The sequence below is a fragment of the Schistocerca americana genome, chromosome 7, assembly GCF_021461395.2.
Source record: "Schistocerca americana isolate TAMUIC-IGC-003095 chromosome 7, iqSchAmer2.1, whole genome shotgun sequence".
In the NCBI taxonomy this organism is placed as follows: Eukaryota; Metazoa; Arthropoda; class Insecta; order Orthoptera; family Acrididae; genus Schistocerca; species Schistocerca americana.
In genome coordinates this window covers 93744865-93768467 of record NC_060125.1, presented here as the reverse complement: position 1 = coordinate 93768467, position 23603 = coordinate 93744865, and the positions used below count along the sequence as shown (strand labels likewise).

The 23603-nt window shown below is 38.9% G+C and overlaps 1 protein-coding gene across 1 annotated transcript in view; it reads right to left on the bottom strand.

The window, feature by feature from the left end:
• Window positions 1-5962: 5962 nt before the first annotated feature.
• LOC124622736 (sodium- and chloride-dependent glycine transporter 2-like) overlaps window positions 5963-23603 on the bottom strand; it is a 467104-nt gene continuing 449463 nt past the window's right edge. Inside the window, exon 11 of the mRNA XM_047148526.1 lies at window positions 5963-7716. Coding sequence (XP_047004482.1) covers window positions 7525-7716 — 192 coding nt within the window. The 3' untranslated portion in view covers window positions 5963-7524. The remainder of the gene's footprint in view (window positions 7717-23603) is intronic.

Below are 23603 nucleotides of genomic sequence, written 5' to 3'. Positions count from 1 at the left end.
CGAGTAGCCAACACCTACCACACAAGTATAAATTTATATGCCAACTAGCTCCACAGATGGTGAAAAGATTGAAAGAATGTACAATGAGATAAAAAAAATCATTCATACCATTAAAGGAGATGAAAACTTAATTGTGATTGAGGACTGGAATTCCATAGAAGAGTAGGAAAAGTAATAGGAAGATATGGACTGGGGGAAATGAATGAAAGAGGAAGCTTCCTGGTATAATTTTGCACAGACAGAAAGGCCACACAAGGAAAATGGACTTGAAGGCAATATTATAGAAAGATAGGAGGAAGTAGGTAAAGATGAGATGAGAGATGACAAGAATTGGCAGAGCACTGAAAGACCTACATCAAAATGTGGCCCTGGAGTAAATGACATTCCTTTTGAATTATTGAGAGCCTTGACAGAGCCACCCAAGACAAAACTATTCAACTATTGTTTGAACAGTCAATTCGCCGGGAAAATTTTAAAATTCACATAAGGCAAAACTATTCTATCTTACATGCGAGATATACTAGACAGGTGAAACACCTTCAGACTTAAAAAAGAATGTAATAATTACTATTCCAACGAAGACAAGTGCTGACAGGCAAGAATATTACTGAACCATCAATTTAATAAGTCATGGTTGCAAAATACTGACACAAACTATTCACAGAAGAATGCAAAAATTGATAGAAATTGACAATTGGAAAGATGAGTTTGGGTTCAATAGAAATGTAGGAACATACAAAGCAATACTGTCTCTCTGACTAATATTAGAAGAAAAATTAATGAAAGGTGAACCTATGTTTATACACATGCAGATTTAAAGGCTTTTGGCAATGTTGACTGGTATACACACTCCTCAAAATTCTGAATATACTATGAAGAAATTCCAAGGACCAAAAGGTTATTTACAATTTGCACAGAAACAGATTGAAGTTACAAGAATTGAAGAGCATGCCAGGGAATTTGTAGTTGAGAAGGGAGTGAGACAGGATTATAGCTTCTCCTTAATGTTAATCAATCTGTACACTGTGCAACCAGAAAACAAAACCAAACAGATATTTGGAAAGGGAATCAAAGTTCAGAAAGATGAAAGAAAAACTGTGTGGTTTAACAATGAAGTGTTAGTTCTTTCAGAAATGGCAAAGGACTTGCAAGAGCAACTGAATGGAATGGATAGTTCTTGAAAAGCAGTAATGTGCTGAATACTATCAACAGCAAAACAAGGGTGATGGAATGCAATCAAATTAAAACAGGTGTTGCTGAGGAAATGCGATTAAGGAATGGGACACTAAAAGTAATTCATGAGTTTTGCTACATGGGAAGCAAAATAACTGATGATGTGTCAAAGTATATAGGATATAAAATTCAGGCTGGCAATGGTAATAAAAGCTTTTCTGAAAAAGAGAAAAATATAAATTTAGGTGTTAGTAACTCTTTTCTGGAGGTATCTGTGTGGTGTGTAACCTTGTAAGGAAGTGAAATATGGATGATAAGCAGCTCAGACAAGAAGAGAATATTAGCTTTTGAAATGTGCTGCTACAAAAGAGTGTTGAAAATTAAATGGGTGGGTTGAACAATTAATGATGAGATGTTAAATCAAATTGGGGAAAAAATAAACTTTCATGACTTTACTGAAACAAGGGATCAGTTTATAGGACACATCTTGAGGCACCATGGAACCATAAATTTGGTAACAGAAAGAAGTGTGAGGGGTAAAAACTGCATAGGAAGATCAAAGCTTGTATACAGTAAGCACGTTCAGATGGATGTATGTCATAGTAGTTATGTATAGATGAAGTGGACTTGCACAGAATACATTGGCATGGAGCACTGCATAAAACCATTCTTTGAACTGAAGCCCACAATAACAACAACAGCAACAACAACAACAACAACAACAATGGCAGCACTACACATTTTGCCTCTTGGAGATACACATTGGCTAGCAATTCTGTCTCACAATTTATTAGTTTTCTTGACTGAATTTTCCTTTGAAACAGTTGATTTATTTCCACAGACAGTGATGAAGTAATTCAGGCTTAAAAAATGCTGTGACTATTTTTTGTTATGTTCTTCATGATTTTTGCAACAAGGGCATTAGGCCATGGTTAGTGCAAGATCCTGTGCATAATGCTGGGGCATACTCAGAGATAATAAAGGCCAAATATTTTCAAATTGAAACAAAACAAAGTAGCAGAACTGTTTATCCATAACTAGGTCTGGTCAAGACTTCATCCAACCATTGTCTGAGATTGTGGAACAGTGCCAACATGTGTTATGGAGCTTGTACTCCATAAGAGATAAGAGATGAGTACCGCAGAAAATATGAGATGAAGATGTATAATTTTAATCCTCCTTCTTATCTGTTAAACTTGACTTTTGTGTGTGTGAATTTCTACAGCCTTTCTATAGATCCTAGCATAGCAATTATTAAGCTCCCTGTCATCCTCGGCCAGTGGTGGCATTTGGATGCAGTACGGTTGGGCATGGGATCTGCATGCTATTTGCCTGACCACTGTCAATTTTGCAGACTTTGGAGCTGCTACTTCTCATTCAAACAGCTCCTTATATGGCATCACGAGGCTGGGTGTTTACCGTTCCAGTCCTCCCACCAGGAAATATACCTGGCCGTACCAGGAATTCAGCCCATGTCCTTAATGTCACAGGCACCACACTCAACCAATTAACTACAGTGGCGGACACAGGAATGGTTGGACATTGATAAAACTTCCATAATGGAGAAACAAATTAGTTACTTTCTTGGCCCCAGTGCATGATCTGCTACTGCCAATTTATCTGTTTTTCCCAGACCATGGCTGTTCTTGTGTTCTTAAGCTGGGTATTGCTGTTACTTTTAGTAGTTACAATGTCCACTTGGCAGATGTGCAAAGGCTTTTGTGTACTCCTGCTGTGGCAAGTGTTGGGCATCCATCTTTTGCGGTGTTCAAATATTCATGCACCTCTCTTGTTGGCTTAAAAGCTGTATCAATACTCTGTCTTCTCAGTACTCTGCGATGCGATCTGTGACCATTTTGTGAATAGGAGGGACACTTTGCCTTTAGAAGGTCCAGATCTTTAGTATGAAGTGCCCTATTTATCTATTTGTCAGAGTAATTCTTAAATGATTTTGAGCCTTTCCTACAAGTACTGTGGCTCACACATTCTTTCAGCCCAGTCCACCAACTTCTTAATTTCCCCTCTTTTCTGCTTGGGATGCAGACTGGGACCTTTGCGACGATCTCTATCTGTCTGAGTGAGCTTTCTGTAGAATTTAAGCCCTAAAGTTGCGTCAGTTTTTCTGAGTACCAGTATGCATAAAAGTAAAATTTGACCTCCCTTCTTTTTCCCCGTTGTAAACTTTAGATTGTAATTAATAGAACACAGAAAATTTAGAAATTGTATGTTTTCTCCATGAGGCCATATAGTAAAAGTGCCATCAAACTGATGAGCGGTCTTCTTCTCATCCATTCAAAGGGCTGCTTCTTCAAATTTCTCCATACAGAAATTTGCTACAACTGCTCTGAGTCGGTTCTTCATAACCACGTCATAAGATTAATCAAAGAATTCATTGTTTGATTATAAGTGAGTTGATGTAAGACACAGTTTAAAGAAATTTGCTATATTTTTTGTGAAAATACATTCCAACTGTGACATCTCCTTGTTCGAAGGAATCATTGTGTACAGCCTCTGAGGGTGTCCCAAGCAGGAGACAATGTGCCAGGCACAAAAACATTCCTTAGAACATGACATAAATTGCATATAAATATATATGTAAATGCTAGCTGTGAAACTCTGATTTTTTTCCAGTTTACTTATGCACATTTTAGTTATGCAAATTGTAACCTAGACACATTAAATTAATGAACCCGTGTCTTCAGCCTTGAAACATTTGTGCTGCCACAAACTGCAATAAAAAATAATACTTGTTATGTGTGACATAACTGATGACAAAGCATTAAAATATAGCTAATTTAGGAGCCTCTTTTGTTACACAGGCAACTGAGACACTGTCTCACACAGATTTATCTTTCCACAAAAGTACTACTGCAGTGGAAAACCTGCACATTTTTTTCTGCAGTACCTTGAATTTAGTCAGATTGTTCTTTCCAAGGTCAGTTATTTGCACTCAGATTTCCTATTGGAATACTTTAACTAAGGAAAAAATCAGAAAATTTGATTTTCTGTAAAATGTGATAATAAGTGTATATGTAACTGTACTTTTAACTGTGTAGCATTTAATACTAACTCGCAGTAAACTGTCAGCTTGAAATGTATAAAAATCACTGCAAGTGATGTTGAACCCACTGAAACCTCTGCTGTCAGAAAAGCTAGAGGATTGTAGAGCTAGACAAACAGAAACAGTAGTAGTGTTCACATTGTACACTAACTATGAAGTTTTCAGCACATTTCCCATCAAACTGAAAAAATTTTGAGAGTACAAAAAAGGAACATTTTCTCACTCTCAGGACTTCAGCACCATTTAAATGAATGTTATATTGAAATGACACATATTATAAATCAAGTCTCTTAAGATCTTAAAGATGACTGCCAGTTTAAGTAGCTTATATCAAATTCTACACCCAAATGGTAGGTTTAAACAGATTGGTTTGATTACAATTAGTATATATTCCCTTACACAGAAATTTAAAAAATAAAAGAATAATTACAATGCCCTTCTATTCTAGTCTAGTTCTGGATCACACACAAGGCTTTTAGAGCTAGTTTTTTTTTGTGCTTCACTCATCTGCTATGTTACTACAGGTGTCCTTATAAGATCTCTATAACACAACAATACTTCACATGGCAGTCTGCCACAGGTAATTCTGAAATAAAATGCATGACAGAAGAAACAGTCGACATATGAGAGGAAGAGTATCTCTCAAATATGAGCAACAAGTACATAACTGTTACATTTTTAATTAGTTCCCTTTTTTGCCTACCTCACAATTAGGTATTACAATTCCACATCAAAGGGAAAAAAACTCACATGCAAAATTGTGTTTCAAAAAAAGACTTTTTACATGTAGCTCAGAAACAAAAAAATTTCAGTTGAAAGTGACTGCTTTAATCTTCTTTTTAGTATGTGCTTTGAGCAACAGAATTCCATCATCTGACAAAATGTACAATACGACGACACCTGTGCTAGTTATCAGCAGGCAACTGAGCTACTTTTTGCCTCAATATGGCTATAAAATAAAGTACAAAGAAAATTATACAACAAGCCTCAGGATTAAATATGATGTAATCCTTTGCTGTTGAAGGAAAGCAGCTCTATTCTCATTAAAGGTAACCTTATATTCTTTTGTCATTAAAAAGTTTGTGTCATTTGTTTATATTGATATCTTTTTCCACTGCAGTATACCAACAATAGGAGAACCTGTATTAAACATTTATTCCAAATTTGAATGGTGAAATATAACTTTCATTAGCTCTACATTTATGCTAGTAAATATACTCAAGTGTGCACCACTCACACAACTGTACTCCACAGAAAAGAAACAGATGTTCCACAATTTCATTCACATCATAACAAATACATCAGAAAATAACATTGCACTTTCTTTTTCTTTATAATAATGAATACCACCAAGAATCTCATAAATTCACTTGGTGTAGTCAAAACTTACTGTCCTTGTAATTTTATGTAAAGTATATATATTTATTGGCATGGGTCAAACTGAAAGTTTTACAGTAACAAAAACAATAAATTTATTTCTCTAAATAACATACAGAATATTTGAAATGATAACACAGTTATCTATAAAAATCTGTACCAATATCTATGAAATCCTCTGACAGTTGTCTGTTACAGGGATAAAACTAGTCACTTTTTCATATAAATGGGTTCATATTTACATTCAGCTCTTCACTGCTGTTTATTATAAATGGCAAATATAGATTTTTTTGTTTAACTTGTTCTTGCTCATAAATCTCCAGTGTTAATGTTCCTATGTATTTTGGTTTCCTCCATGTCAACAATAATTTATTATTACAGACCATCTGATTCACACAAAATAAAAGGCTATATATATATATATATACATATATACGTTTGATAACTTCAACAATCATCTATTTGATCCTACAGCTGATAACAATGCTAGCCTTTCCACCCATTCCTATAAACTCCTTAATCTTTTGTTTAGCAACAACTCCATAAAATTTTTTGTAGTTTAACACATTAATTACTCGATTCCAGTTTTTACAGTGAAGGTCTACATATAAATCTATACTTTCTCCTAGAATATCTTAAGTCACCTTATCCTTATTTTATTATGAGCAGTGTAAATAATTGTGTTCTTTCTACTTTCTCTTTTAACTTCGATAATGAGATGATTTGATCACAGCACAGTTAATTGATTCACTAACGAATCACTTCTCTATCTTCGTACCAAATATGTAGCACTTGTGCCTAGAGGGATAGGATTATTTTTTTCTATTTGGTATGGGACAGTGGTTTCTATTTGACAAATTGTACCTTGTAAATCTACAGGGTACTTACTAACTGATGCAAATTAAGTTCACTTGTAAAACTTTTCCAGAGCTTGTTAGTCACTGCACTGCTATTTACTAACTGCACTGACACCCTTATATTGTTTTCTTTTAATAGAAACTGTCTGCAATGACAAACCACATTTATCTCCAGATTTCCAGTATTGTGGTGATTGTAATGGCTGCAAGTCATTGCCTGACATCAGAAGCTGAAAAATGATAGCTCTCAAAATATGATCCACAATTTCTTCATGGAGCTTTCTTAATGTTTCATCTTTGATGAAAGAACCTTTCAGGTTCTTACTGTAGTGTTGAATAAGCTCCTTTGATATCCTACAGTAGCACCTAACACCCACTTAATGTGTAGTACACAGACCTGCTGGATCCACATTTAGTGTACTAGGAGGTGGTATACGTGACACCTCATATTATCACATATCACCACAGAAATTAACTACTCTGCAACACTTTAATGTAATTCCTGATTTGTTTTCAGCTCCCACAATATGTGTGCACATAGGCACACTGAAGGAGTCAATACTGGAACATTGTTCACTTTTACAAGTCTTATAATGAGGCCACACATAAATATCTTGAAGATAACAACAATCGGTCAACTCTGTCAATTCAAACATCTACTTCCAGCAGCTGTAAAAATATAAATTCAGTATTATGTCCACAATGGTTAGGAAGTGGAATAATAAATAAAAAAATGTTTCTAGCTCTGACTGTTAGAGGGACAGAAAAGAAAACTCTTTACTTCCCTTCTGTACCTCAAACAAATCCCAAAAATACACAAATTTTTCATCAGATGATGTATGTCTTTTCTCTTTAATGTTATCCCACTTATTAAGTGAGACATAATAATCTCGGTATCCCATAATGGGGAAAGATTAATCATTTGTAGTTCTGCTGGTGTACTTAATTTTATCACTATACTGGATGGGCTTCAGCCGCTTCTCGCACACCTGATACAGCTGTTTTCTTGAGGATACTAGGCCCGGGCTGCGGTGCTGGCCCGGGTGGGGCCCACTCTCAGAGACGATTGTCCGCTAAAGGATCCGATGGGTCATGTCCGGGAGCAGCAGCTGAAGCAGATTCTCTTATCACAGGAAGGCCATTGACCAAAACAATAGTGTTCCTCACACTCTCATATGTTGGAGGGTTGCTTGCACGGCAATGTGCTGGGCCCCAGTCACCAGTTGGTCGGACTAAGAAACGTATTTTCTGAAATTTGAAAATAAGCATTTGAACCTTTTTAAAACAAGTTATAAAAAGCAAAAACACTTGATTATGCAAATACTCTTTCTGCACCTAATGTGAATGAAACAAATGTTTCTGCTTGGATACCAATAGTATAAATATAAAATGATCATGGATCCAGATGGTGTCTTTGATGATTGACCAATCTTTGAAATGGAAACAGGTGGACAAAAGCTCAGTCTACATGTTAGATGAGCTCGCCACTGTACAAAAATACAGAGGTTTCATAAATGGTTCAAGTGGCTTCACCACTGTAGCACAGTTGTACATTCTTGATACAAAACTGCAACACTACATGGTCAGACCAAGAATTTCCAGTTACTTCCACCTGAGTGCAGCAATTAGTAAAGACAGTGACAGGCACTGATGGGATTATATTGCACTTAAATTTCGCTCCCAACAGTCAAATAACACTGCAACAATACATCGTAAGGAATGTGTTTCTCAGATGTCTCATGTGCCATTTCCACTTGGCAATGTATGTTCAGTTTTAAGGACAGCGTGACTCAGTAATTGGAAATTCATTGCCCTCTTACAATGATGGAAACAATCAATCTCATGTGAGCAAGTTTTATGCCGTATGTAATCCATGGCTGTCAATAAACAGAGCAATCGATCGTTTGGAAGACCTTATGGAAAATGACTGAAGCAGAAATCTTATGATTTGCAGTTGCTACAAGATCTGATCTCCAAAGGACAAAGGTAGTCAATCTGAACTTGCTACACGAATGCCACAGCATATGAAAAAGAATAGTTTTGTGAGAAACTTCCCTCCATGATGAAGCACAATTTTTTGTGAAATGGTGCAGCAAATACACACAATCTGTGAAACCAGTACACTAAAAATCTCTGTACTATTGCACAACAAAGTTGCAACTCATCAAAAGTTAATTACTGGGAAGAATAAGGGCAATGACTCAATGTATAGTTGAGCCACTGAGTGGTTGGTAGATAGGCACATAAATAAAACTATGATGGAAGGAAGCAAGAGCAGAAATGTAAGTAGTTAAAGTAGTTACATAAATGACACTGATGTATGGCACAAAGAAACACTCAACAGAATATGGTATTTATATTAGCTTTCTAGCTCTTGCTCTTTCTCTAGCAAAAGTAGAAATATCAAGATTCACACACAGAATTACACAGACATGCAAACACTCACATCTGTGGATGCAGCAAGACTGGGAACTGGGGGTTAAAAAGGGAGTAGAAGGGAGGGGAAAGAAAGACAAAGGTAGAGTTGAAGGAGGAGAAAGGGAAGGAAAAAGAAAGGGACAGGGGTGGAATAGACCAGGAGGATTGCAAGAGCAGAGGATGTGCGGGAAAGAGAGTTTCCACCTGTGAAGTTCATAGATACTGGATCTGGAAGGGATTATCCAAACGGCTGACAAGTAGAGTAGTCATTTGTGTTGTGGTGCGCAGCTTGTTCGGCAACTGGATGATCAAGTTTGTGATTTGCCATAGATTGGTGGTGGACATTCGTATGAGGAGACAGTTGTTTACTTGTCATGCCTGAACAGAATGCTGCACAGTAATTGAAGCTGTCTGCATTCACACATGGCCCTGCCTTTTATGGGACACGAAATATCTGGGACTATACTGTGGTAAAAGGTGGTAGGTGGATCTATGGGAAAGGTCTTCCACCCGGATCATCCACAAGCGGATGACCCATCTGGTGCTGAACTGGGATTACGATTGGAGTAGGAATGGACAAGGAATTTCAAGGTTGGATGGGAGGCAGGACATAACTATGGGTGATCAGGGTTCGACATCCCTATCTCAGGGCATGATGAGAGGTAATTGAAGCACTGGTGAAGGAAGTGGTTGAGCTTTTCAAGGTGAGAATGATGCTTGGTGATCAGAGGAGTGCTGGTCAGTAGCTGCTTAACAGGTTTACTGGTTTCAGAAGAGGAGATGGCAAGGTAGATCTGTTTGTGAATGAGAAGGACAGGATACTGTGTGCCAGTAAAGGCTGGTAAGGTTATCAGTATATTTCAACAGTATCTGCTCTCCACTGCAAATGCGGTGATCATTCATGGTGAAAGTGTGAGGAAGACACTTTCTGACATGGAATGGGTGACAACTGACAAAATGAAAATTGGTGCACCTGATATGAACAGCTCCCCCCCCTCCCTCCCTCCCCCCCCCCTCCCCCCCCCCACACACACACACACACATGAACCATGATCATGGACTTTGCTGTTGGTGGGGAGGCTTGCGTGCCTCAACGATACAGATAGTTGTACCATATGTGCATCCACAATGTAGGGGTATCTGTTGAGAGGCCAGACAAACGTGTGGTTCCTGAAGAGGGGCAGCAGCCTTTTCAGTACTTGCAGGGGCAACAGTCTGGATGATTGACTGATCTGGCCTTGTAACACTAACCTAAATGGCCTTGCTGATCTGGTACTACAAACGGCTGAAGGCAAGGGGAAACTACAGCCATAATTTTTTCCGAAGGAATGCAGCTTTACTGTATGATTAAATGATGATGACGTTCTCTTGGGTAAAATATTCCAGAGTCCGCCATTCGGATCTCCGTGTGGGGACTACTCAAGAGGACGTCGTTATCAGAAGAAAGAAAACTGCCATTCTACAGATAGGGGCATGGAGTGTCAGATCCCTTAATTGGGCAGGTAGGTTAGAAAATTTAAAAAGGGAAATGGATAGGTTAAAGTTAGATATAGTGGGAATTAGTGAAGTACGGTGGCAGGAGGAACAAGACTTTTGGTCAGGTGAATACAGGGTTATATACATACAAAATCAAATAGGGGTAATGCAGGAGTAGGTTTAATAATGAATTAAAAAATAGGAGTATGGGTAAGCTACTACAAACAGCAAAGTGAACACATTATTGTGGGCAAGATAGACACAAAGCCCATGCCTACTACAGTAGTACAAGTTTATATGCCAACTAGCTCTGCAGATCACGAAGAAATTGATGAAATGTATGATGAGATAAAAGAAATTATTCAGGTAGTGAAGGGAGACAAAAATTTAATAGTCATGGGTGACTGGAATTCGAGAGTAGGAAAAGGGAGAGAAGGAAACATAGTAGGTGAATATGGATTGGGGTTAAGAAATGAAAGAGGAAGCCACCTGGTAGAATTTTGCACAGAGCATAACTTAATCATAGTTAACACTTGGTTCAAGAATCATGAAAGAAGGTTGTATACATGGAAGAACCCTGGAGATACTAGAAGATATCACATAGATTATATAACGGTAAGACAGAGATTTAGGAACCAGGTTTTAAATTGTAAGATATTTCCAGGGGCAGATGTGGACTCTGACCACAATATATTGGTTATGAACTGTAGATTAAAACTGAAGAAACTGCAAAATGGTGGGAATTTAAGGAGATGGGACCCAGATAAACTGAAAGAACCAGAGGTTGTACAGGGTTTCAGGGAGAGCATAAGGGAACAATTGACAGGAATGGGGGAAAGAAATGCAGTAGAAGAAGAATGGGTAGCTTTGAGGGATGAAATAGTGAAGGCTGCAGAGGATCAAATAGGTAAAAAGATGAGGGCTAGAAGAAACCCTTGGGTAACAGAAGAAATATTGAATTTGATTGATGAAAGGAGAAAACATAAAAATAAATGAAGCAGACAAAAAGAAATACAAACGTCTCAAAAATGAGATCGACAGGAAGTGCAAAATGGCTAAGCAGGGATGGCTAGAGGACACATGTAAGGATGTAGAGGCTTATCTCACTAGGGGTAAGATGGATACTGCATACAGGAAAATTAAAGAGACCTTTGGAGAAAAGAGAACCACTTGCATGAATACCAAGAGCTTTGATGGAAACCCAGTTCTAAGCAAAGAAGGGAAAGCAGAAAGGTGGAAGGAGTATATAGAGGGTCTATACAAGGGCGATGTACTTGAAGACCATATTATGGAAATGGAAGAGGAAGTAGATGAAGATGAAATAGGAGATATGATACTGTGTGAAGAGTTTGACAGAGCACTGAAAGACCTGAGTCGAAACAAGGTCCCCGGAGTAGACAACATTCCATTAGAACTACTGACAGCCTTGGGAGATCCAGTCCTGACAAAACTCTACCGTCTGGTGAGCAAGATGTATGAGACAGGCGAAATACCCCCAGACTTCAAGAAAAATATAATAATTCCAATCCCAAAGAAAGCAGGTGTTGACAGATGTGAAAATTACCAAACTATCAGTTTAATAAGTCACAGCTGCAAAATACTAACGTGAATTCATTACAGACGTATGGAAAAACTGATAGAAGCTGACCTCGGGGAAGATCAGTTTGGATTCAGTAGAAATGCTGGAACGCGTTAGGCAATACTGACCCTACAACTTATCTTAGAAGAAAGATTAAGGAAAGGCAAACCTACATTTCTAGCATTTGTAGACTTAGAGAAAGCTTTTGACATGTTGACTGGAATACTCTCTTTCAAATTCTGAAGGTGGCAGGGGTAAAATACAGGGAGCGAAAGGCTATTTACAATTTGTACAGAAACGAGATGGCAGTTGTAAGAGTCGAGGGGTATGAAAGGGAAGCAGTGGTTGGGAAGGAAGTGAGACAGGGTTGTAGCCTATCCCCAATGTTATTCAATCTGTATATTGAGCAAGCAGTGAAGGAAACAAAAGAAAAATTCTGAGTAGGTATTAAAATCCATGGAGAAGAAATGAAAACTTTGAGGTTCGCCGATGACATTGTAATTCTGTCAGAGACAGCAAAGGACTTGGAAGAGCAGTTGAACGGAATGGACAGTGTCTTGAAAGGAGGGTATAAGATGAACATCAACAAAAGCAAAACGAGGATAATAGAATGTAGTCAAATTAAGTTGGGTGAAGCCAAGGGAATTAGATTAGGAAATGAGACACTTAAAGTAGTAAAGGGCTTTTGCTATTTGGGGAGCAAAATAACTGATAATGGTCGAAGTAGAGAGGATATAAAATGTAGACTGGCAATGGCAAGGAAAGTGTTTCTGAAGAAGAAAAATTGGTTATCATTGAGTATAGATTTAAATGTCAGGAAGTCGTTTCTGAAAGTATTTGTATGGAGTGTAGCCATGTATGGAAGTGAAACGTGGACGATAAATAGTTTAGACAAGAAGAGAATAGAAGCTTTTGAAATGCGGTGCTACAGAAGAATGCTGAAGATTAGATAGGTAGATCACATGACTAATGAGGAGGTATCGAATAGAATTGGGGAGAAGAGGAGCTTGTGGCACAAATTGACTAGAAGAAGGGATTGGTTGGTAGGACATGTTCTGAGACATCAAGGGATGACCAATTTAGTATTGAAGGGCAGTGTGGAGGGTAAAAATCGAAGAGGGAGACCAAGAGATGAATACACTAAGCAGATTCAGAAGGATGTAGGCTGCAGTAGGTACTGGGAGATGAAGAAGCTTGCACAGGATAGAATAGGATGGAGAGCTGCATCAAAGCAGTCTCAGGACTGTCTTCTTGTGGTCTTCCACAAGAACAACAACAACACGATATGAACAGATGTATTTGTAGAGTAATTTAAGAGGTAGAGATTGACATCTAGTAAGGCGATTCATTGATTTGAGAAGATGAAGCAAATTTAGGAGTAGGTGTAGATGTTATAGAGGAAAGAGCAAAGGTTACCCCTGCCATGATTCCAGATAATCAAAATGCCATCAATGAATCCAAGCCATACAAGAGGTTTAGGGTGTTGCTTGGACAGGAAGGATTAATCCTGATGGCCCATAAATCGGATGGCATAGGATGATGCAATGAATGTACTACTAACAGAACAATGTATTTGCTTACAGATTTGGGCTTTAAAAGTAAAATAATTATGGGGTCAGGAAGTGGTTGGCTAGGAGGATTGGGAAAGAAGTGGTGGTTATTGTATCAAGTTGTTGTTGTGAAAGGCAGTGTTCCATGGCTGCAAAGCCATGGCCATAGGGTATGATGGTGTATAAGGACACTGCACACACAGTGACCAACAAAGAGACTGGAGGAAACATGGCAGGACCTGTGGAAATGTGGTGAAGGAAGTGAGTAGTGTCTTGAGTGTAGAGTGAAAGGTTACAGACAATAGTTTGGAGGTGTTCATCAACAAAGGCAGAGGTTTCTTCTGTGGGAGCATTGTACCCAGCTACAATGCAATGTCCAGCAGGGAGAGCTAAAGGGTTGGGTTTGCTGAGTTTGGGGAGAAGGTAAAAGAAGGGAGGGTGAGTGATTGCTGGCGTGAGGAGGGAGATGCATTGAGGTGTCATGTTTTGGGATGGACCAAAGGCCATGAGGAGCTGCTGGAGGCCCTGTTGGAATTATGAGATGGGATTATGTCTGTAATACTTGTACGTAGAGGTGTTGGAGGGTTTACAGAGATCCTCAGTCTCATAGTCTCTAAAATTCGTGAACACTATGGTGGGGTTTCTTGAAAGACATCATGCTTATGCCAGGGACTGTTAAACTTTTTATTTCCACTATTGCAATCTCTGCCTTAGGCCATTATCAAGTGCAGATGTTTTGGCTTTAAACCATGTCTACTTTATACAAGCTGACACATTTATATGTCATTGTCATTTGCTGTTATATACATTCATGAAGCTGCTAAATAGTGTGAGTGCTGGAAAATGACATGGTTCAATTGCTCCAGTCGAGGATTATATTGACTGATAAGGAGGCCATTGGCACTGTGTCTGTGAACTAGGTATGGGAATAGTGGATGTCTGTGGAAGAGTCAGGTGCAGGACCTACCCAATTCACCCATCCACCACATCCTACTGCAGTCCTGTCACAGGATTATCCTAGCTGATCAGAGGCAGGGCCATTTGTGAAAGCAGCCATGTCATGTACTGCACTGCTGGAATTTCCACACAGCATTTTTAAGTGCACATGACCATCAACCAGCTATCTATCAAAATGAAGGCCAAACTGTGGCCAAGACCATAGTTGACCACCCACTGGTGGAACATGCTACTGAGCAACTGAGTACAACATGCTCAAATTCAATGGCCGCTTCATAAACCAGCAATGTCGATCCCCTCCCCCCTCAGCACCAGATTTTCTGAACTATGCAGATGGAAATTATCCCTGCAACATAGCTTTCACTCCTGTAATCCTCCTGCCCTCACCCCCCCCCCCCCCCCCCCCCCGCAATCTACACAATAGTCTTCCCTTCCTCTGTCCTATCACCTCCTCCCAATCCATTCTTCTACATTATCATCATTGAATTTGTACAAACTGTATCCCGCACTCCTAACCTGTGTGCCTGCCCCCCCCCCCCCCCCCCAGTGGGGAAATGAAAGTGGGGGATGTGGAAAGAGGTAACAGTGTTTCATCTTATCTAACAAAGGAATGTATAATATTTCATTAATAAACTCAGCAAGTGTAAGGTTATCACTGGAGTGTAATAGCAATAGACTTTGACAGCAATGACGCATCATATTTCAAATTGGATGCTGTTTACACTATGTTCTTTGTTAACATGAAACATGACACTGAAACAATTTTGGCAAAGTGCTACTTTGCACTGAAAATAGTAAACAGCAACTGAAACTTGAAAATTTACTGTACTGTCTCTTACCCAAATGCAGAATCTCAGAGTGATTTTTTACAAAATGACTCAGAACATTTATTTCCACCAACATGCAGTCCAACTACCTAAAGAGCTCTCAGGATTCCATGAGACTTCCCAATCTCTGCCAGTAAATTCAGTTTCCCCAAGAATTTCTGATTTTGTTTTCTTTCCACACAAGTCATATCCCTGACCATTACAAATAACGAACGAGGGAAGACGAATAAATGAGACAGAATATTCTAAATTCTTATGTGTTTGTGCCGTGGTACTCGTGGTCTAGGGATAGCGTCTTTGATTCATAATCAAAACGTCTTCGGTCCCGGGTTCGATCCCCGCCACTGCCTAAATTTCGATAAATAATCAGCATTGGCTGCCGAAGACTTCCGGCATAAGAAGTCAGCCTCATTCTGCCAACGGCCTTGTCAAAGGGGGCGGAGGAGCGGATAGAGGCTCAGGGCACTCTCTTGTCCTAGGGTGGGAAATTGCCCCTAAAGGCAGAAGAATCAGCAATGATCAATGACATGAGGATGCAGAAGGCAATGGAAACCACTGCATTAAAGACACGTAATGTGTATCCACTGGACACGTGGCCTGTAATTGAAGAAGTGTCATGATGATCTCTCCATTGGCAAAAGATTCCGGAATAGTCCCCCATTCGGATCTCCGGGAGGGGACTGCCAAGGGGGAGGTTAACATGAGAAAAAGATTGAATAATCAACGAAAGGAAAACGTTCTACGAGTCGGGGCGTGGAATGTCAGAAGCTTGAACGTGGTAGGGAAACTAGAAAATCTGAAAAGGGAAATGCAAAGGCTCAATCTAGATATAGTAGGGGGCAGTGAAGTGAAGTGGAAGGAAGACAAGTATTTCTGGTCAGATGAGTATTGGGTAATATCAACAGCAGCAGAAAATCGTATAACAGGTGTAGGATTCGTTATGAATAGGAAGGTAGGGCAGAGGGTGTGTTACTGTGAACAGTTCAGTGATCGGGTTGTTCTAATCAGAATCGACAGCAGACCAACACCGACAACAATAGTTCAGGTATACATGCCGACGTCGCAAGCTGAAGATGAACAGATAGAGAAAGTGTATGAGGATATTGAAAAAGTAATGCAGTATGTAAAGGGAGATGAAAATCTAATAGTCATGGGCGACTGGAATGCAGTTGTAGGGGAAGGAGATATGGGAAGATTTCAATTAGATTACATCATGGTCAGACAGAGATTCTGAAATCAGATACTGGATTGTAAGGCGTAACCAGGAGCAGATATACTCAGATCACAATATAGTAGTGATGAAGCGTAGGCTGAAGTTCAAGACATTAATCAGGAAGAATCAATACACAAAGAAGTGGGATACAGAAGTACTAAGGAATGACGAGATACGTTTGAAGTTCTCTAACGCTATAGATACAGCAATAAGGAATAGCACAGTAGGCAGTACATTTGAAGAGGAATGGACATCTCTAAAAAGAGCCATCACAGAAGTTGGGAAGGAACACATAGGTACAAAGAAGGTAGCTGCGAAGAAACCATGGGTAACAGAAGAAATACTTCAGTTGATTGGTGAAAGGAGGAAGTACAAACATGTTCCGGGAAAATCAGGAATACAGAAATGCAAGTCGCTGAGGAATGAAATAAATAGGAAGTGCAGGGAAGCTAAGACAAAATGGCTGCAGGAAAAATGTGAAGACATCGAAAAAGATATGATTGTCAGAAGGACAGACTCAGCATACAGGAAAGTCAAAACAACCTTTGGTGACATTAAAAGCAACGGTGCTTACATTAAGAGTGCAATGGAAATTCCACTGTTAAATGCAGAGGAGAGAGCAGATAGGTGGAAAGAATACATTGAAAGCCTCTATGAGGGTGAAGATTTGTCTCATGTGATAGAAGAAGAAACAGGAGTCGATTTAGAAGACATAGGGGACCCAGTATTAGAATCGGAATTTAAAAGAGCTTTGGAGGACTTACGGTCAAATAAGGCAGAAGGGATAGATAACATTCCATCAGAATTTCTAAAATCACTGGGGGAAGTGGCAACAAAACGACTATTCACGTTGGTGTGTAGAATATATGAGTCTGGTGATATACCATCTGACTTTCGGAAAAGCATCATCCATACAATTCCGAAGACGGCAAGAGCTGACAAGTGCGAGAATTATCGCACAACCAGCTTAACAGCTCATGCATCAAAGCTGCTTACAAGAATAATATACAGAAGAATGGAAAAGAAAATTGAGAATGCGTTAGGTGATGATCAGTTTGGCTTTAGGAAAAGTAAAGGGACGAGAGAGGCAATTCTGACGTTATGGCTAATAATGGAAGCAAGGCTAAAGAAAAATCAAGACACTTTCATAGGATTTGTCGACCTGGAAAAAGCATTCGACATTATAAAATGGTGCAAGCTGTTCGAGATTCTGAAAAAGTGGGGGTAAGCTATAGGGAGAGACGGGTCATATACAATATGTACAACAACCAAGAGGGAATAATAAGAGTGGACGATCAAGAACGAAGTGCTCGTATTAAGAAGGGTGTAAGACAAGGCTGTAGCCTTTCGCCCCTACTCTTCAATCTGTACATCAAGGAAGCAATGATGGAAATAAAAGAAAGGTTCAGAAGTGGAATTAAAATACAAGGTGAAAGGATTCGCTGATGACATTGCTATCCTGAGTGAAAGTGAAGAAGAATTAAATGATCTGCTGAACGGAATGAACAGTCTAATGAGTACACAGTATGGTTTGAGAGTAAATCGGAGAAAGACGAAGGTAATGAGAAGTAGTAGAAATGAGAACAGCAAGAAGCTTAACATCAGGATTGATGGTCACGGAGTCAACGAAGTTAAGGAATCCTGCTACCTTGGCAGTAAAATAACCAATGACGGACGGAGCAAGGAGAACATCAAAAGCAGACTCGCTATGGCAAAAAAGGCATTTCTGGCCAAGAGAAGTCTACTAATAGCAAATACCGGCCTCAATTTGAGGAAGAAATTTCTGAGGATGTACGTCTGGAGTACAGCATTGTATGGTAGTGAAACATGGACTGTGGGAAAACCGGAACAGAAGAGAATCAAAGCATTTGAGATGTGGTGCTATAGACGAATGTTGAAAATTAGGTGGACTGATAAGGTAAGGAATGAGGAGGTTCTACGCAGAATCGGAGAGGAAAGGAATATGTGGAAAACACTGATAAGGAGAAGGGACAGGATGATAGGACATCTGCTAAGACATGCGGGAATGACTTCCATGGTACTAGAGGGAGCTGTGGAGGGCAAAAACTGTAGAGGCAGACAGAGATTGGAGTACGTCAAACAAATAATTGAGGATGTAGGTTGCAAGTGCTGCTCTGAGATGAAGAGGTTAACACAGGAAAGGAATTCGTGGCGGGCCGCATCAAACCAGTCAGTAGACTGATGACAAAAAAAAAAAAAAAGTGTTTGTATTGATAAGAATAAGAACTGAAAGTCACATGTTGCAGATCATCTTAAATTTATAATTTCTGTAACTCTACAATAGGAAATATTATGATTTTTTAGATGGAAATGCAAAATGTAGACTTACGTTTCCTATTTTCATACAGTGACTACCTTACCATTTCAGAAAGATAATGTCCTGCCACACACAGTTTCTACTGCTTGTTTTCATGCTTGTCAAACACTACCTTGACCACCAAGGTAGCCAGTCTGGGGAAACACAGGAAAATGTGCTCAATGAACAGAACCGTGTAATAAGTATAAAATGTGGTGTGCACTCTACAAATTCCTGTAGACAGCTCTTTAAATTGCTAGTATACTGACAGTCTCACAGGACATTTACTGCCTTATGAAATTTTTTTTTGTCAGGCATCAATCCCAGTTTGAAAACAGCAGCAGCATTCATAAATACTGGTACAGTATCCATCACTCAACTTTAATGTTGCACAGAAAGTAGTGAACTGTATCAAAGGAAATTGCACTTGAAAATCCAGGATGAAATAATGACAATATTATGAAAAGGATAGACTGCTACTCACCATATAGTGGAGATGATGAGTCACAGACAGGCACAACACAAAGACTATTAAACATGTAAGCTTTCAGCCAGAAATAGAAATAGACAACATACACACACCCACATTCATGCAAATGCAGCTGCATCAATAATGCATTGGTCCACCTCTGGCCCTTATGCAAGCAGTTATTCAGATCACATTGATTGATGGAGTTGCTGGATGTCCTCCTGAGATATGTGCCAAATTCTGTCCAATTGGTGCATTAGATCCTGAGCTGGTTGGAGGTCTCTGCCCATAATGCTTCAAACATTCTGAATAGGGGAGAGATATGGCTACCTTGCTTGCCAAGGTAGGGTTTGGCAAGCATGAAGACAATCAGCAGAAACTCTAGCCCTCTGTAAACAGGAACTATCTTGCTCAAACACTACCCTGGCCACCAAGGTAGCCACATCTCTCCCCAATTGAGAACTTTTCGAGTAATATCGGTAGGGACATGCAACCAGCTCGGGATTTTGATGGTCTAACACACCAGCTGATCAGAATTTGGCACAATATACCTCAGCAGGACATCCAACAACTCTATCTATCCATGTCAAGCCAAAAAACTGCTTGGATAAGGGCCAGAGGTGGAGCATCGCATTGTTGACTTGGTCAATTTGTGAAGCTCTTCCCTTGAATAAAATAAATCATCCAATTTTTCTGAAATTGTAATCATTTTTTGTCTGTACATGCACATCCAATTTCTGCCCCATTCGGATAATTGCTTTGTGGTGCTATGTATTTTTCATATTAGAGTGTATTTACAAAACAGAAATGTATTAAAAACTAACTTGTTTTATAAACTGAAGCAATGGATGGAGACAATGTTCAGAATCTGGACAATATAGAGAGAAGTTCCAGAGACTTTAGTTAGAGATAAGTATCAACTTTGTCAAATAAGCTATAAACAAATCTTAAATATATACATCAAAGAAACAGTGCAACACAAAATAGTAAAGTCAAACGCTTTTACCCTCAAATCAATAGTAACTGCATAAACTCATTCATTCACATGTTGTGTTATGTAAATCCCATCATGAAGGAGAGCCTTGTGGGATGTGGACTATCAAACAGACACAACAACTGCTGGATGCTTCCATAAAGTGCACTGAAAAAAATTATGACAAGTGCTAACCTACTCAAACTGATAATTATGGTAATTAGCTGCAGATTATTTTATATATTTATGTTGGGAGAGAAACAGTTACAAGCTGCTTTGGAAGAAAAAAAGTCTCTGATCCTTCTCACACATCTTTCAGTTGCTGTTTTTGTCCAATATTTCAAAGAAGACATTTATGTAATTCCACACAGAGTGCTATCAGCTGTCTACATATTGGCAAAGTCAGGCTCTATCTAATACAAATACTAGAGTTATGAAGAATTTATATTACCAAGTAGCTGTATTCTCATGAACTATAGGAGGAATGGGTAATGAATTCTTTCCATTGTGCCTGACTGCAGCTCAAAGGGTCATTCTTACAGTGAGTAGCAATCTATCCTTTTCCTAATATTAGTGATATTCCAACCTGGAGTTTTGCTTAATGATGTATTCTTTTACTTTATGGTTAAATATCCAGAGATTTTCAATTTCTTACATGATATCCACTGGCAGTTTGTTACATACTCTTGCAACAGAATATAAAACTCCTTTCTGAACCATGGACAAGAATGCATACCTCTATCTATATGGCATCAAGGGATCACAAATTTAGCATTGGAGGGCAGCGTGGAGGGTAAAAATTGTAGAGGGGGACCAAGAGATGAATACACTAAGCAGATTCAGAAGGATGTAGGTTGCAGTAAGTACTGGGAGATGAAGGAGCTTGCACAGGATAGAGTAGCATGGAGAGCTGCATCAAACCAGTCTCAGGACTGAAGACAATAACAACAACATCTATATGGAACTTATTTTCACTTCTAGTATTTCTACTTCCAGTGGCTGTGAACTGCTGAGATAGTTATTAATGACAAATACAATTACGGAGTACATATATTGGCATGAGAGTGTAAGAATCACTAGGCCTCTGGAGAGGCATCTGTAAAATGTCCAGTTATTTATTTTACACTTTGTATCGCTCGTTTCTGTAGAATGCCATTCTGACCCGAGCTTCAAGAGTTGGCAACCACGTGTGTGTGTGTGTGTGTGTGTGTGTGTGTGTGTGTGTGTGTGTGTATGTGTGTGTGTGTGAGAGAGGCATGTATCAATGTATGTGTTTCTCTTTTGCTGCTGAAGGCTGTGACCAAAAACTTTGTGTGTCTTTTAATTGTGCCTCTCTGCAACTTTACGTGTCTTCTTTATGATAAGTAGCAAACTATCTTTTCCTACATTGTTATTACTCTTTTACTTTAATTATTGTGTGGCAGTATCAGTGAGAAAAAATCTCAAAAAGGTTTAAAATAGTGCGTAAAGTATGTCGGATGTCTCTATTCTCAAATAATGGGCAGATACAATCTGGGTAATTTGCGTGCTGTGAGTTATGCTGACTTATTATGTTAACACCGTTTCTATGTTTAATACTTGACTAATAGTTTTAAAACTTTAATTTAAGCTTAAACTTCTTAGTAAGCAGAGTATGACAGCATTTCAAATGTTTAAATTCAGTCACAGGAGGAAATACTGAAAATCAACTTTCTGTTGACCCTGGAAGTAGTTCAAACAAGCAACCTTATGAAATGACATGTAAAAACATTTTTCTTGTTCAAGAGATTTTACAGGGTGTTTCAAAAAGAATATATGTAATTTGAATGCATATATTTATTAAACTTTAAGACATACAAATATGAAACTTTACACACCCATTTACGAACCTCTCAAGTTCAGATTACAGATGTTCAATATGTCCTCCATCAGTGACACGAAAAATATCACATCAATACTCAAATTCCTCCCATACTCTGGCAAGCACTTCCTTCATAATTGAAGTTATGCCAGTACAGATCCGGTTCTTCAACTCTCCTAGGTTCTGTGGTTGTGGTGGTACATAAACGTTGTCTTTAACGAAACCCCATAGGAAGAAGTCAGAGGGTGTCAAATCCAGTGACCATGGAGCCTAGCTGAGACACGCCAAGTCACCAGCTCCTTAACAACCAATCCAATGGTTCAGTAGAGTTTCATCCAGATATTCACACAGTCGACAACTCCAGTGAGGGGGTATCCTGTGTTGTTGAAAAATGCAGTTGTCTTCGTGCAGCCTCAGAAACAACCAGTTTTGTAACATAGTGAGATACTGCTGACCATTAACCATGTTTCCATCAAAGAAGAATGGGCCATAAACAGATGATCAGGATACCGCACAAAACATATTAACTTTGGGTGAATCTCGTACATGTTAAATGGTTGCATTTGGTTTCTGTAGAGCCCAAATTTGAACATTGTGTTTGTTTATCTGATCACTAACATGGAAAGTTGCTTCATAACTGAACATGATGCTTTGTGCAAAAGTGTTATCATTGTCAATAGTATCAAGAATCTTGTTACAAAATGCCACTCATTTGTGTTTGTCATCAGGACACAGAGCCTGTAACAGCTGTAACTTGTATGGCTTCATAAACAACTGACGTCTCAAAACATGCCAAATTGTTTAGTAGGCAGCTGTAACTCCTGACTGGCATGATGAGTTGATTTTGAAGGACTACATTGGAAAGTAGTTTGAATTCGTGCAATATTTTCTTCAGGAACACGAGGGCGGCCAGGACTCTTTCCTTTACATACACATCCTGTATCTAGAAACTGTTGATACCACCTGTGAATGTTCCACCCATTTGGAGAATAAGTTTGGTACCTCAACCTGAAACATCTTTGCACTGTAATCATGGAATTGCACTTCGCAAACTTGAGAACACAAAATGATTTCTGCTACAGAGTAGCCATTTTAAACATATGATCGTTACCAAGCAAAACAGAAGACAACTGACATCTAATGACTATTAATAAAACTAGACTATGTATTCGTTTCTCCAATAGCTGAGCTGAGGTGCAGCAATTGATATTTTGGACAAAATAATACTTTGGAATATGTAAATTCTTTTCGAAACACCCTGTATATTAGTCAGTAACCTCAGTTACAGAAAATTATATCAAAATGTGTTGGAGACAAGTATTTCTGTAGGTCATCATTTTGGGAAGGCTCTCCATGTCACTAAATAAATCTCTGTAAGCAATATAAGGGGGAAAAAGGCTTAATGAGCTAACTTACTGAATATTATGAGGTCATAATTGGTGTATGTATGCCATATGCAACCTGGTAAAGATACTCAAAAGAACAATAGATGATGTTCTTGTACGAAAGGTACATG